Source organism: Taudactylus pleione, unplaced genomic scaffold (genome assembly GCF_031769625.1).
Source record: "Taudactylus pleione unplaced genomic scaffold, aTauple2 ptg002751l, whole genome shotgun sequence".
In the NCBI taxonomy this organism is placed as follows: domain Eukaryota; kingdom Metazoa; phylum Chordata; class Amphibia; order Anura; family Myobatrachidae; genus Taudactylus; species Taudactylus pleione.
In genome coordinates this window covers 1,820,993-1,838,019 of record NW_028287126.1, presented here as the reverse complement: position 1 = coordinate 1,838,019, position 17,027 = coordinate 1,820,993, and the positions used below count along the sequence as shown (strand labels likewise).

General features: G+C 53.3%; 1 protein-coding gene across 1 annotated transcript in view; it reads right to left on the bottom strand.

The window, feature by feature from the left end:
- Window positions 1-144: 144 nt before the first annotated feature.
- The window catches only part of HTR6 (5-hydroxytryptamine receptor 6), a 49,530-nt gene continuing 32,647 nt past the window's right edge, over window positions 145-17,027 (bottom strand). The window contains exons 2-3 of the mRNA XM_088466303.1: window positions 9,478-9,621; window positions 145-2,631 (exon numbers count right to left, since the gene is read on the bottom strand). Of these exons, the coding sequence (XP_088322429.1) occupies window positions 2,233-2,631; window positions 9,478-9,621 (543 nt within the window). The 3' untranslated portion in view covers window positions 145-2,232. The remainder of the gene's footprint in view (window positions 2,632-9,477; window positions 9,622-17,027) is intronic.

The window sequence follows — 17,027 nt, the reverse complement described above, 5'->3', positions numbered from 1 at the left end:
TTAGCGGATGTAATCAGATCCTCGCTGGACCTGTGGAGAGACCTGAGATGCTGCTGTCTCCTAATTCCATGTCGTCATTTCAGCAAATATCACTGGATGTATTGTAAGAAAAAATATTTTAATACAGAAGTAAACAGAACATGTGAGAGAGTGCATGATTCAGTGCTCAGCGTCCCTTATTGTCAGGGTCTCTGGGCAATTCCAAATCAGAATATCAGGACGTAGAAAAGTGCTGCACATTTATAGAAGTGAGAGTCGTCCCGGACTCCTGAAAAGCCCAAATACAGTTTCTGACTAGTTCATTTATTGTTTCAGGGGTTGGGCTGGGAGGTGTGGATCAATAGATCGACAATAAAAAGGTCAACACCAAATGGGCAACAGGGACAAAGGGTCGACACTTCGTTTTTTTTGTTACCTCTTCTAAACCAAATCTTCACCCTAACCCTGCCTTTGGTGCCTATCCCTAAGCGCCCCTCCTAGTGCCTAACCCTCCGGTAAGTGCCTAACCCTAATCTTCACCCTAACCCTGCCTTTGGTGCCTATCCCTAAGCGTCCCTCCTAGTGCCTAACCCTCCGGTAAGTGCCTAACCCTAATCTTCACCCTAACCCTGCCTTTGGTGCCTAACCCTAATCTTCACCCTAACCCTGCCTTTGGTGCCTAACCCTAAGTGTCCCTTCTAGTGCCTAACCCTAATCTTCATCCTAACCCTGCCTTTGGTGCCTATCCCTAAGTGTCCCTCCTAGTGCCTAACCCTAATCTTCACCCTAACCCTGTCTTTGGTGCCTAACCCTAATCTTCATCCTAACCCTGCCTTTGGTGCCTATCCCTAAGCGTCCCTCCTAGTGCCTAACCCTAATCTTCACCTTAATCCTGCCTTTGGTACCTATCCCTAATCTTCACCCTAACCCTGCCTTTGGTACCTATCCCTAAGCGTCCCTCCTAGTGCCTAACCCTAATCTTCACCCTAACCCTGCCTTTGGTGCCTATCCCTAAGTGTCCCTCCTAGTGCCTAACCCTAATCTTCACCCTAACCCTGTCTTTGGTGCCTAACCCTAATCTTCATCCTAACCCTGCCTTTGGTGCCTATCCCTAAGCGTCCCTCCTAGTGCCTAACCCTAATCTTCACCTTAATCCTGCCTTTGGTACCTATCCCTAATCTTCACCCTAACCCTGCCTTTGGTACCTATCCCTAAGCGTCCCTCCTAGTGCCTAACCCTAATCTTCACCCTAACCCTGCCTTTGGTGCCTATCCCTAAGCGTCCCTCCTAGTGCCTAACCCTAATCTTCACCCTAACCCTGCCTTTGGTGCCTAACCCTAAGTGTCCCTTCTAGTGCCTAACCCTAATCTTCATCCTAACCCTGCCTTTGGTGCCTATCCCTAAGCGTCCCTCCTAGTGCCTAACCCTAATCTTCACCCTAATCCTGCCTTTGGTGCCTATCCCTAAGTGTCCCTCCTAGTGCCTAACCCTAATCTTCACCCTAACCCTGTCTTTGGTGCCTAACCCTAATCTTCATCCTAACCCTGCCTTTGGTGCCTAACCCTAATCTTCACCCTAACCATACTTTTGCTGCCTAACCCTAAGCGTCCCTCCTAGTGCCTAACCCTCTGGTAAGTGTCTATCCCTAATCTTCACCCTAACCCTACCTTTGGTGCCTAACCCTAAGCGTCCCTCCTAGTGCCTAACCCTATGGTAAGTGTCTAACCCCAATCTTCACCCTAACTCTGCCTTTGGTGCCTAACCCTAAGCGTCCCTCCTAGTTCTTCACCCTAACCCTCCGGTAAGTGCCTAACCCTGCCTTTGGTGCCTGTCCCTAAGCGTCCCTCCTAGTGCCTAACCCTAACTCCGGTAAGTGCCTAACAAACAAAAAAAAAAACATTTTTACAGTAACCTTTTGTACCTGTTGACCTAAACCCATGTTGACCTTTTATACCTGTCAACCTATTGCTGTGTCGTCCATCTGGTGTTGACATATTGCTTGTTAACATATTTACTGTCGAGCTTTCATCCAGAACCCCAAAACCCGACCAATCCTAATCCCAGCATAAATGTTGTCCTTCCCTGAGTTTTGTACGTTCACATTTATCATTTTACCCCACATAAGACTCAAATCTCTGCTGTGCACAGTTATTACATTCCAGCCGTTGATTGCGTGTACACGGACTCTGGACAATCCCTTACGCGTGGTAGGTATCTATCGCGGAATCCGCAACTTTATCTCCCCATGAAGACTCAGTCCATTGGCGTGTTCAGCTGGTGTACCTGTATTTCCTGCTCCAGGTCGAAAAGATTGACGGAGTCGGCTGCGGTGACCGGCAATGGGTCGGTGCTATGGTCCTTATAATTTTGTAACAAGTGCTCGTTTCCCAGAGTGGCTGAATACAGTGAGTCCGTCTCCCCACGTAGAGTCAGGACATTCCTCAGGGATAGCCCCAGCCGCGGGGCGCTGTTGGAGTTACGCATGGATAGCGAGATGACCCTGGAGCGCCTGCAGCAAGGCAGATACTTCCCCATGGCGCGCTTGAAGTCTCTCATGAAGAGTGGGTAGATGATGGGGTTCATTGTGCTGTTAAAGTAGCCCAGCCACGTGAGCACGTCAAACAGGCCAGCGGGGACACAGTCACAGACAGCCTGTGTGACACAGAGAGAGGACACAGTCACAGACAGCCTGTGTGACACAGAGAGAGGACACAGTCACAGATAGCCTGTGTGACACAGAGAGAGGACACAGTCACAGATAGCCTGTGTGACACAGAGAGAGGGCACAGTCACAGACGGCCTGTGTGACACAGAGAGAGGGCACAGTCACAGACGGCCTGTGTGACACAGAGAGAGGGTAGCTGTGTGACACAGAGAGGACACAGTCACAGACAGCCTGTATGACACAGAGAGGGCACAGTCACAGACAACCTGTGTGACACAGAGAGGGCACAGTCACAGACAACCTGTGTGACACAGAGAGAGGGTAGCTGTGTGACACAGAGAGAGGACACAGTCACAGACAGCCTGTGTGACGCAGAGAGAGGGGACAGTCACAGACAGCCTGTATGACACAGAGAGGGCACAGTCACAGACAGCCTGTGTGACACAGAGAGGTCACAGACAGCCTGTGTGACACAGAGAGGTCACAGACAGCCTGTGTGACACAGAGAGGGCACAGACAGCCTGTGTGACACAGAGGGCACAGTCACAGACAGCCTGTGTGACACAGAGAGAGGACACAGACAGCCTGTGTGACACAGAGAGAGGGCACAGTCACAGACAGCCTGTGTGACACAGAGAGAGGACACAGTCACAGACAGCCTGTGTGACTCAGAGAGAGGGTACAGTCACAGACGGCCTGTGTGACACAGAGAGAGGGTACAGTCACAGACAGCCTGTGTCACACAGAGAGAGGGCACAGACAGCCTGTTTCACACAGAGAGAGGGCACAGTCACAGACAGCCTGTGTGACAGAGAGAGGACACAGACATCCTGTGTGACACAGAGAGAGGGTACAGTCACAGACAGCCTGTGTGACAGAGAGAGAGGGCACAGTCACAGACAGCCTGTGTGACACAGAGAGAGGACACAGTCACCGACAGCCTGTGTGACACAGAGAGGGCACAGTCACCGACAGCCTGTGTCACACAGAGAGAGGGCACAGTCACAGACAGCCTGTGTGACACAGAGAGAGGGCACAGTCACAGACAGCCTGTGTGACAAAGAGAGAGGGCACAGTCACAGACAGCCTGTGTGACACAGAGAGAGGGTACAGTCACAGACAGCCTGTGTGACACAGAGAGAGGGTACAGTCACAGACAGCCTGTGTGACAAAGAGAGAGGGTACAGTCACAGACAGCCTGTGTGACAGAGAGAGGACACAGACATCCTGTGTGACACAGAGAGAGTGTACAGTCACAGACAGCCTGTGTGACAGAGAGAGAGGGCACAGTCACAGACAGCCTGTGTGACACAGAGAGAGGGCACAGACAGCCTGTGTGACACAGAGGGCACAGTCACAGACAGCCTGTGTGACACAGAGAGAGGACACAGTCACAGACAGCCTGTGTGACAAAGAGAGGGTACAGTCACAGACAGCCTGTGTGACACAGAGAGAGGGTACAGTCACAGACAGCCTGTGTGACACAGAGAGAGGACACAGTCACAGACGGCCTGTGTGACACAGAGAGAGGACACAGTCACAGACGGCCTGTGTGACACAGAGAGAGGACACAGTCACAGACGGCCTGTGTGACACAGAGAGAGGTCACAGACGGCCTGTGTGACACAGAGAGGGCACAGTCACAGACAGCCTGTGTGACACAGAGAGAGGGTACAGTCACAGACGGCCTGTGTGACACAGAGAGAGGTCACACACAGCCTGTGTGACAGAGAGAGAGGGCACAGTCACAGACAGCCTGTGTGACAGAGAGAGAGGACACAGTCACAGACAGTCTGTGTGACACAGAGAGAGGACACAGTCACAGACTGCCTGTGTGACAGAGAGAGGACACAGTCACAGACGGCCTGTGTGACTCAGAGAGAGGGCATTGTCACAGACAGCCTGTGTCACACAGAGAGAGGGCACAGACAGCCTGTTTCACACAGAGAGAGGGCACAGTCACAGACAGCCTGTGTGACAGAGAGAGGACACAGACATCCTGTGTGACAGAGAGAGGGTACAGTCACAGACAGCCTGTGTGACAGAGAGAGAGGACACAGTCACCGACAGCCTGTGTGACACAGAGAGGGCACAGTCACCGACAGCCTGTGTCACACAGAGAGAGGGCACAGTCACCGACAGCCTGTGTGACACAGAGAGAGGGTACAGTCACAGACAGCCTGTGTGACAAAGAGAGAGGGCACAGTCACAGACAGCCTGTGTGACACAGAGAGAGGGCACAGTCACAGACGGCCTGTGTGACACAGAGAGAGGGCACAGTCACAGACGGCCTGTGTGACACAGAGAGAGGGTAGCTGTGTGACACAGAGAGAGGACACAGTCACAGATAGCCTGTGTGACACAGAGAGAGGGCACAGTCACAGACGGCCTGTGTGACACAGAGAGAGGGCACAGTCACAGACGGCCTGTGTGACACAGAGAGAGGGTAGCTGTGTGACACAGAGAGGACACAGTCACAGACAGCCTGTATGACACAGAGAGGGCACAGTCACAGACAACCTGTGTGACACAGAGAGGGCACAGTCACAGACAACCTGTGTGACACAGAGAGAGGGTAGCTGTGTGACACAGAGAGAGGACACAGTCACAGACAGCCTGTGTGACGCAGAGAGAGGGGACAGTCACAGACAGCCTGTATGACACAGAGAGGGCACAGTCACAGACAGCCTGTGTGACACAGAGAGGTCACAGACAGCCTGTGTGACACAGAGAGGTCACAGACAGCCTGTGTGACACAGAGAGGGCACAGACAGCCTGTGTGACACAGAGGGCACAGTCACAGACAGCCTGTGTGACACAGAGAGAGGACACAGACAGCCTGTGTGACACAGAGAGAGGGCACAGTCACAGACAGCCTGTGTGACACAGAGAGAGGACACAGTCACAGACAGCCTGTGTGACTCAGAGAGAGGGTACAGTCACAGACGGCCTGTGTGACACAGAGAGAGGGTACAGTCACAGACAGCCTGTGTCACACAGAGAGAGGGCACAGACAGCCTGTTTCACACAGAGAGAGGGCACAGTCACAGACAGCCTGTGTGACAGAGAGAGGACACAGACATCCTGTGTGACACAGAGAGAGGGTACAGTCACAGACAGCCTGTGTGACAGAGAGAGAGGGCACAGTCACAGACAGCCTGTGTGACACAGAGAGAGGACACAGTCACCGACAGCCTGTGTGACACAGAGAGGGCACAGTCACCGACAGCCTGTGTCACACAGAGAGAGGGCACAGTCACAGACAGCCTGTGTGACACAGAGAGAGGGCACAGTCACAGACAGCCTGTGTGACAAAGAGAGAGGGCACAGTCACAGACAGCCTGTGTGACACAGAGAGAGGGTACAGTCACAGACAGCCTGTGTGACAAAGAGAGAGGGTACAGTCACAGACAGCCTGTGTGACAGAGAGAGGACACAGACATCCTGTGTGACACAGAGAGAGTGTACAGTCACAGACAGCCTGTGTGACAGAGAGAGAGGGCACAGTCACAGACAGCCTGTGTGACACAGAGAGAGGGCACAGACAGCCTGTGTGACACAGAGGGCACAGTCACAGACAGCCTGTGTGACACAGAGAGAGGACACAGTCACAGACAGCCTGTGTGACAAAGAGAGGGTACAGTCACAGACAGCCTGTGTGACACAGAGAGAGGGTACAGTCACAGACAGCCTGTGTGACACAGAGAGAGGACACAGTCACAGACGGCCTGTGTGACACAGAGAGAGGACACAGTCACAGACGGCCTGTGTGACACAGAGAGAGGACACAGTCACAGACGGCCTGTGTGACACAGAGAGAGGTCACAGACGGCCTGTGTGACACAGAGAGGGCACAGTCACAGACAGCCTGTGTGACACAGAGAGAGGGTACAGTCACAGACGGCCTGTGTGACACAGAGAGAGGTCACACACAGCCTGTGTGACAGAGAGAGAGGGCACAGTCACAGACAGCCTGTGTGACAGAGAGAGAGGACACAGTCACAGACAGTCTGTGTGACACAGAGAGAGGACACAGTCACAGACTGCCTGTGTGACAGAGAGAGGACACAGTCACAGACGGCCTGTGTGACTCAGAGAGAGGGCATTGTCACAGACAGCCTGTGTCACACAGAGAGAGGGCACAGACAGCCTGTTTCACACAGAGAGAGGGCACAGTCACAGACAGCCTGTGTGACAGAGAGAGGACACAGACATCCTGTGTGACAGAGAGAGGGTACAGTCACAGACAGCCTGTGTGACAGAGAGAGAGGACACAGTCACCGACAGCCTGTGTGACACAGAGAGGGCACAGTCACCGACAGCCTGTGTCACACAGAGAGAGGGCACAGTCACCGACAGCCTGTGTGACACAGAGAGAGGGTACAGTCACAGACAGCCTGTGTGACAAAGAGAGAGGGCACAGTCACAGACAGCCTGTGTGACACAGAGAGAGGGTACAGTCACAGACAGCCTGTGTGACAGAGAGAGGACACAGACATCCTGTGTGACACAGAGAGAGTGTACAGTCACAGACAGCCTGTGTGACAGAGAGAGAGGGTACAGTCACAGACAGCCTGTGTGACAGAGAGAGAGGGTACAGTCACAGACAGCCTGTGTGACAGAGAGAGAGGGCACAGTCACAGACAGCCTGTGTGACACAGAGAGAGGGCACAGTCACAGACAGCCTGTGTCACACAGAGAGAGGGCACAAGATTCATGGCCATTTAAACAGCATTTAACATACCTGTCACAAATCTGACACACCTGAGCCTGTGTGACCTGTGAGTGTGTGACCTGAGCCTGTGTGACCTGTGAGTGTGTGACCTGAGCCTGTGAGTGTGCAAGGGTTAATGACAACCAAACCACCTGGCCTGTCTATTATGAATTAAATCCCCCATTCAATATTCCACACTCATCCCTACGTATTATTCTGACCCCTAACATGGATTTGCCCCATGCTATAAAGTCTGTCTCTCCCTCACTTATCTCAGCTTAGTTTTATATCTATTGTTATCCTAACAATATCTGCCTTAAAAGTAGGGCCAGATTAAGAGGGGGGGGGGTGATCGTCTCTGGGCCCTCACACCTAAAGGGCCCCCACACCCATCGGGGTTAATGTGAACCGGAGGAGACGGAACCAGTTCCGCCTCCTCCGGCCAACCTAACCCCGGCGCCGCAGGGAGGCTCTATTTGCCAGACACCCGCTGATTGTAACCAGCGGGCGCCCGGCTCCCTCCCCGCAGTGTCAGCCGGAGACTGGAGCTCATTCGTGAGCTCCGGCTTCCGGCTCATGCAGTGCACTATGTGAGATACGTCATGATGTGTCTCCCATAGTGCAGAGGAGCTGCCGGGCGGAATGGACGTGGACGGCAGCGGGTGCGGGGCTTAAGGTAAGTAATAGCTTTTTTTGTTTTTTTTAAGTGCAATTGGCCTTTCTACTGGGGGGATTACTACTGGGGGCATTACTACTGGGGGCATTACTCGGGGTGCCTAACCCCCCCTCTCCGCACGCTAACACACTCCAGGGGGGGGTGCCTAATCCTAACCACCCCCATCCCCGGCTTACCTTCATACTCACTGTCCATCGGGATATCGACGTCGGCATTATGCCCGCGCAGCGGGATTGCGGCGTCGGTATTTCGACTGCCGGCATAATAACGGCATCCTAACAGTAGAATTTATGAACCGGTGTTTAATGTGACAAAGTTGTCACAATGCAAAAAATTAACAAAATTTAGACACTGAGGGCCTGATTCAGCAAGGAACGCACGGATGCCGAAGCACGCACCTAGCCGCTGCGATCATATGCTAATCAGTGCACACGCACGGAGACCGCAGCACAAGATGGAGACGCCCAGCCCCATACTAAGCCCCCCATCTACCTTTAATCACAGCCTGACCAGCACGCAAGATAGCGTAAACATCGGTAAAATCGAGAACCATCGATCCCATTAGCATAATAGTGGTGCCCTGACCTGCCGCAGGATTTTGGCCGCTTCCTGTGTACAGCTTACGGTATGGCTGCGTATGCCGCAATTATGCACGCCCCTTTAACGGCGTTATAGCGCCTGCGTTCGCCTGACCACCCCCCCGTCACCGCCCACAAACGGCACTTCCTGTCAATAGCGGAGAGGCCTGCGTACACACTGCGTGTAGACTGCGTACCGTAACCTGATCGCACTGGCTAGTTCGCGTAAGCGCATTGCGATGCTAACAACCACGCACGCTATGAGAACTCAGGACGCGTAGGGAATTGCAGTGGTTAATTTATGCACAGCCCTGCAATGGTGTTCAAATACACTGGCACGCCTGCTTTTCGCGAACCACCCTCCCGTCACCACCCCCAAACAGTACTTCCTGCCAATCACTCTGCGATGGGTCTGCGTAGTCACTGCGATCCCGAACGCAGTGGCTAGTTAGTGCGCAGAACGCAAAAATCGGACGAAATACTGGGCCTTAAAAACAATTATTTCAACACTTCATAATCACATAAAGAATGGATGGGGAATTCAGAGGTGCTTGTGCCCTATCTGCTATATATTCCATTTATTGTTACATTGCTTTCCTCATCAATATATACAGACCACTAACTACTCAAAGGGCAAATTAGCTCTAAGCTTCATCCATTCAGCAATTAGCTAGCATCTGTCTACAGCAAGCTACTGTCTGATTGGCTGCTATTGATGATCTCACATATATATGCCAATGAGCATAACCCTCAGTGTAAGTCTCCCTGTCAGGGTTATAGAATATATATATAGTGGATATTATGACTGTGATGGTCTTTAGTGTTCTTTATAAAAAGAAGACCCAAAGTTACGCATTCAAGTTACCTGAACCACATTGGCGACAAAGAACGGCAGCCAGGCCACGAAGAACATGCCCAGTAGTATGCCCAGCGTGAGACTCGCCTTCAGTGCCTTCTTACTGTGCTTGGTGACAAACTTCCTGCTCTCCGCCACTGGCACAGCGAGGACCTGGCATGCCAACAGAGAGAGACATCAGTGGTAACATTCAGGGCTGAGACATCCCATCTCCCTATGCATTGTGGGTACCCGGCGCACACTGGGGCCAATACGCAGTTTGCAGCTATGGGCCGTACTCAGTTTGAAGCGAAAAGCCGTTTTTGCGTGTTTATGGCGAAAACTTTTCGCCGATGACGTCATTTTCGCCTGTTTTGATTTTACTCCGTATTCAATTTGGAAGACTTTCTGCCTAGGCGGAAAGTCAATGCAATGTAATAGGCGGTAAAGTTTCGCCTATGAATGGGAGGCGGAAAAAAGTGCAGAATTGGGGCTTTCGGGTGCAATGTTGCAGGAACCCCCCCTGCAGCCTTCAGACAGCCCCCCAAAGGTAATATGTGTCAAAAAAAAAAAAAACACTTAAGGACACAACAAATAATCACTTTGAATTTGGGGGCGAAAAAAAAAATAATGTTGGGGGACAAAGTAAAAACTAGCGAACTTGACTCTGGGGGGGTCCCCAAGTATGCACCATGTGTTTTTTTTATTGCAGGGGCTTGGAGCAGGTGGATTTTTCACGATTTTTTCAACTTCACTTTAGCAACTTTTAAATATGCAGACCCCCATTTTCAAGTACCCCAAATTTGCTGGGATCAGTTATTTTCTGGGAAAAAATATGAGATATGGTAAGAACTTACCCTTGTTATCTCTATTTCTACGAAGTCCATAGGGTTCCACAGGATACCTTGGGGTATAGGTGTGACGTCAGTCGCAGGGCACCAAAGAGTTAAGCTTTCAGCCTCCCAGGATGCACTAGGTCCCCCTCCTATACCCCGCCCCCGGGCCAAGGCACCTCAGTTAGTTACCAAGCCATAGGCCGGAGGAGGAGAAGGAAGAGAGAGAACAAAGATCTGGACACATACAAGAATCACATTCTCACCAGAGGGAGACGGAAAACCGGTGACCAGAGCAAAGCCCATCTGCAGCACAGGTGCGACAGGGCGGGAGTCCTGTGGAACCCTATGGACTTCGTAGAAATAGAGATAACAAGGGTAAGTTCTTACCATATCTCATATTTTCTACTTCAGGGTCCATAGGGTATCCACAGGATACCTTGGGGATGTCCCAAAGCAGTATCCTTTAAGGGTGGGGACGCTCCTGTGCAGAAAGGAGAATCCGCCGCCCGAAGGAAGCATCCTGAGAGGCGAAGGTGTCAAACCTGTAATACCTCACGAAGGTATGGACAGAAGACCACGTAGCAGCCTTGCAGATCTGAACTGCCGAGGCACCACGTCGAGCTGCCCACGAAGGACCCACAGACCTAGTGGAATGAGCCTTCAGAGAAGGAGGGACCGGTAGGCCTTCATGAAGATAAGCTTCAGAAATAGCCATACGGATCCAGGCTGCCAAAGTTTGCTTTGAAGCAGGCCAACCCTTTTTACGGAAGCCAAAGAGGACAAACAAAGCGTCCGACTTCCTAAACGAAGAAGTGCGGTCAACATAAGTCCTTAAGGCCCGCACAACATCCAAAGAGGCCTCACCCACGGAAAGACCCGGTGAGTTAAAGGCCGGAACAACTATTTCCTCGTTAATATGAAACTGGGAAATAACTTTGGGAAGAAACTCGGGCCGAGTGCGGAGCACTGACCTGTTCCCATAAAAAACCAAGAAAGGGGGTCTACAAGAAAGAGCCCCTAACTCAGAAACACGTCTGGCCGAAGCAATAGCCAGAAGGAAAACAGTCTTAGCTGTTAGCCATTTAAGATCCACTGAGCCCAGTGGTTCAAACGGCGGTCCTTGGAGAGCCCTCAGGACCACAGCCAAATCCCAAGGCGCCACAGGTGGAACAAAGGGCGGCTGAATGCGGAGAACACCCTGCATAAAGGTGCGCACATCCGGGATTGTAGCAATCCTACGGTGAAACCAGACAGATAGGGCCGAAACCTGTACCTTCAAAGAAGCAAGGCGAAGCCCATGATCTAGTCCCGCTTGCAGGAAGGCGAGAATCCGAGACAGACGAAACTCCCGCGGTGCATAACCTCTCGGTCGACACCACTGGAAGAACGTATGCCACACGCGATGGTATATCCTCGCGGAAGACGGTTTCCGAGCTCGTAACATGGTACGCACCACAGAGCTGGAAAACCCCCGGGACCTCAGCATGGCCGTCTCAACAGCCACGCCGTCAAAGACAGCCGAGTCAGGTCCGGGTGAAGGCAAGGACCCTGAGACAGAAGGTCCGGTCGTAGCGGCAACCGCAGAGGAATGTCCACGGACAGACCCTGAAGGTCTGAGAACCAGTGCCGTCTGGGCCACGCGGGAGCTATCAACAGGAGCGTCCCTCCTTCCTGTTTGAATTTCCGGATTACCCGTGGAAGAAGGGAGACCGGAGGGAACAGGTATGCGAACCGGAACGTCCACCGGACGGACAGAGCATCCACCAGAGACGCCCCTTTGTCTCTTGTGCGAGACCCGTACACCGGCAACTTGTTGTTGTGCCGGGACGCCATGAGGTCGATTTCTGGAAGACCCCACCTGTCCACCAGTAGTTGAAAAACGTCCGGGTGCAGGGACCATTCCCCCGGATGAACGTCCTGGCGACTTAGAAAGTCCGCCTCCCAATTGAGCACTCCCGGGATACAGACCGCTGATATGGCCGGAAGATTGCGCTCCGCCCAAACCAGGATCCGAGAGACCTCTACGAGAGCCGCCCGACTGCGAGTTCCTCCTTGCCTGTTTATGTAGGCCACGGTGGTAGCGTTGTCCGACTGGACCTGCACCGGGCGACCCTGGAGAAACCGCTGTGCCTGCTGGAGAGCATTGAAGACCGCACGGAGTTCCAAGATATTTATTGGAAGCTCCGCTTCTGTCGGCGTCCACCTGCCCTGGAACAAGTGTGGACCCGAAACTGCTCCCCAGCCCCGAAGACTGGCGTCCGTTGTCAACAGGACCCAATTTGGAACCCAGAACGGACGTCCCTTGTTGAGGTGGGTCGTCTGTAACCACCACGTAAGGGACAGGCGAACCTCCTGGGTGAGCACAATCGTCTGGGACTTCAGAGACTGAGTCAGCCCGTTCCACTTGGACAGGATCAGGTGCTGCAGAGGTCTGGAGTGAAACTGGGCGTATTCCACCATGTCGAACACCGACACCATGGAGCCCAGTAACCTCATCGCCGAGTGTAAGGACACCCGGCGGCTGTGCAGACAACTGCGCACCCTTGACTGTAAAGCAGAGATCTTGTCCTCCGTCACGAAGATCCTTTGCTGTCCCGAGTCCAATAAGGCTCCAAGATGCAGAATCCTCCGAGACGGGATTAGAGTGGACTTCTGCCAGTTGATTAGCCAGCCGTGCCGTTGCAGCAGTGCAATGGTCAGGTCCAAGTGGCGTAACAGGAGCTCTGGAGATCCTGCCACCAATAACAGGTCGTCCAAATACGGCAACATGCGGACTCCCTGCAGCCGCAGAGAAGCCGCCATGACCGCCATCACCTTGGTGAAAACACGTGGTGCTGTTGCCAGGCCAAAAGGTAACGCCCGAAACTGGAAGTGGTCGCTGCTGATTGCAAACCTGAGGAACTGTTGATGGCGCCAAAGAATAGGGACATGCAGGTAAGCGTCCTGTATGTCCAATGACACCAAGTAGTCCCCAGGTTCCAGCGCCATAATGATGGACCGTAGGGTCTCCATCCGAAACTTCGGGACCCGCAAAGACTTGTTGAGTGCTTTGAGGTTGAGTATCGGACGATATGACCCATTGGGTTTCTGTACCAAAAATAGATTTGAATAGAAACCCTGGCCCCTCTGGGAGAATGGAACCGCCACTATAACTCCAGCCTGGAGCATAGTGTGCAATACCTTCCGCAGCTCCGTAGCCTTGTTCCGGTCTGATGGGAGACCCGTGGTGAAGAAGCGAGCCGGGGGTCTGTGCCGGAAGGAGAGGGCGTATCCGTGGGAAACCACCTCCAGAACCCAAGTGTCTGTCGTAGTGGTCGACCAACACTGGGCGAACTGTAGCAGGCGGCCTCCCACCCTGGGATCCCCCAAAGGGAGGCCCGGACCGTCAGGCCGCAGGCTTGTCATCTGGCTTGGGGGCCGGACGTCTGGTACTCCATGCCTGCTTCCGGGGCTTGACCGATTTCTTAGGGCCAGCCTGTCGAGGAAACGACTGTGGTTTGGGCCTGCCCTGGGCCCTAGATGACCGAAAGGACGATGGTCCCGAACCAGAAGGAGCAGCGGCCGACGGGAGACAGGCAGATTTGGCTGCCGCCAGCGTGGCCACAATCTTATCCAGATCCGGACCGAAGAGAACTTCTCCGGTAAACGGCAACGCTTCCAGACCTTTCTTGGAATCTGCGTCCGCCTTCCAGGATCGCAGCCACAAGGTGCGACGAGCAGCTACCGCTGCTGAAGAAATTCTAGACACCAGAGTACTAATGTCTAGAGCCGCCTCGTTGATGTAGGTGGCCGAATCACGGAGATTGCCAATCAACTCCGCCTGATCGGCCGGACAGTCGGATTCAAAAGAAGCCTCTAATGAATCCGCCCAGCGCTCCATCGCTCTGGCAACCCAGCAAATGGCCATAGCCGGCCGTGCTGCCCCCCCTGCAAGGGAATAAGCGGACTTCAGGCAGATTTCTACCTTGCGGTCCGTAGCATCCTTAAGGGAGGACATGGATGGCATCGGCAATGTGGCACTACGGACAAGACGGGTCACGTGAGAATCCACCTGTGGAGGGGATTCCCACTTAGCAAAATAATTATCCGCGAACGGATAAGCCACCGCCAGGCGTCTCTGCGGCTGGTATCTTTTGCCAGGTTGTTTCCACGCCTCCTCTAAATGGTCCACCAACTGACCCGAAAGAGGAAAGACTGTGGCATCGCCCTTCACATCTTTGAAAAAGGCATACTTAGATTTAGCCGCTGGGGGAACTTCGTCCTCAATCACCAAGGCTGTGCGGACCGCCCGAATAAGTCCAGGAATATATACTTTGGACTTAGCATCAGCGTCCTTAGTATGGAGAGGTTCCTGATCGTAAGGATCTAGAATCTCCCCATCATCAGACGTCCCTTCGTCATCCTCATAAGGAGCGGACAGAGACGCCACCGGCCTTTTATGAGACCGCATCACAGACTCCCCTTGCAACACATCCGACAAGTGCTGTACAGAACTTGTCAGGGAGTTAACCCACGCTGGCTCCTGAGAACCCGGGAGCGGGGAAATAGGGAGACTGTGGGGTACCACCAATTGTCGTGGGAACCCCTGCATGGGTGACGACACCACAGACTGCTGGGACAAACCCATCGGAGTAAACGCGGGCTGCGGAGCTAACTGGCCCACTAAAGCTGTTAACGCCTGAGCGAAACAAGCCCAGGGCGGCTCCTGTACCGGTGCTGTAACCGTAATAGGCCGCGCCATGGACAAACACTGCCGGCAAAGGCCCTCCGCGCTACCCTCCCCCTCCGCTAACGGTACTTTGCACGTGGTACACTGTAGCCGGAGGGGAAAATCACTTTCAGACATGATGGCACCACGTATGTGACCTCTCTCACCAATTAAGTATTAAATAGGCGAGAGACCACCCTGCAGCACCGCACCGCAAGGGCTTTAGCAGAAAGAACAGGGACAGTAATAAAGCTGACAGTTTAGAGAAGAAAAGATTACAGGCAGCAGCGCTAGCACAGTCACATACAATGCAGAAAAATAACAATTCCTGCACTAACAGCGCTGATCACTCAACTACACAGACACAGGGCCTGGTAGGACACAGCGCTGCATACACAGACCTGACCACAGCGGAGGAGAGGTATGCGGGGGGACCCAGACCACGATGCTTCCGTCCAGCGCTTCCAGCAGCGTTCACCATGCGTTCTGGAGAAGATGGCCGCCGAGGAGCAGAGAGGAGGCTGGCCTGGGGGAGGAGCGCTGCCACAGGACCAGTCGGCAGCATGCAGAGAGGGCTGTGTGCAGCGGGGGAGGCGCCGGCTGTGAGACAGGGAAGGCGCGCTCCCCTGGCATGCATTTAACCCCTGGGACGCCGCAGCGCTACCGCTCTGCTGCGGTCCGCTGTCCCAGGGGGTAGTGGAAGCGCAGGTTGGTCGCCTGGCTCCACGCTGCAGCCAGTCCCCAGGGAGCCCCCTGCCTGGGGACTTAGGACCATGTGATCAGCGGGGACCCACCGCGGGACCCCGCTGCTTACCTCTGTCCCCCTTGAATCCGGCCATGGTCCGGAGCATCTGGGGTCACCGCTAGCTGTGACCCCAGACGCCCACCAGCATCCCCGGATCAGTACCGGCGTTCTGGTACCGGCGGGGTGTAGGGAAGACAGCATGGACGTCAGGACTGACTGTCCATGCTGTTCATCCAGATGTGCAGCCACAGCTGCATGAAGAATAAGCTTCAGGGGCTCTTCTAGCCCCCACTCCAACAGGTGCACCCGACTCCGGCCGGGCACCAAACTAAACTGAGGTGCCTTGGCCCGGGGGCGGGGTATAGGAGGGGGACCTAGTGCATCCTGGGAGGCTGAAAGCTTAACTCTTTGGTGCCCTGCGACTGACGTCACACCTATACCCCAAGGTATCCTGTGGATACCCTATGGACCCTGAAGTAGAAATACTCCTGAAGACTATTCTGCACCACGTATAGAAAAACGCTATTTAGCAGCTATGAGCCCGTTTAAAAACACAAAACACCTTCAGCGAGCCAAATCGGGGGGTACCATAGGGAATCCCCATGTCTGAGCATCTTTTGGGGGGTGTCAGGCTGATTTCCCCAAATCTAAGAGTACTTTCCGCCTGTTCAAGTTTCGCCGGGTCCCGTTTTCGCGTACTTCCATATTGAATATGGGGTAAAGCGGGGACGGGCGCGATACTTTTCCGCCTACAAAAGATGCAATGTAGGCGAAAAGTCTGGGAGGCGGAAAAGTATTGCAGATCCGCTCTAATTGAATACGGCTCTAAGTGGGCTTACATTATATCGGCATGTGCGCTGTGCCTCTCACAATGCACATAACAAAGGTATGAAGCTGTTTACATGAAAACTGGGATCACAGATCAGTAATATGCGCTCACATTGCACAGTAGTAACAGGCAGTGAACATGTCATAAAACAAATTTCTAAAAAGTTATTTAAAAGCAAAAAACATCATTAAAACAAATTTGTTATTTTCAGGACAATTCTCAATGAGAACCAAAGTGATGCTTGTAAGACTCTATGGTCCCACTCGTCCCCTTCACGTTACAGTCCTACTCATCCCCTTCCCATTACAGTCCCACTTGTCCCCTTCCCGTTATGGTCCCACTCGTCCCCTTCCCCTTACGGTCTCACTCGTCCCCTTCCCCTTACGGTCTCACTCGTTCCCCTTCCTGTTACGGTCCCACTCGTCCCCTTCCCGTTACGGTCCCACTCTTCCCCTTCCCGTT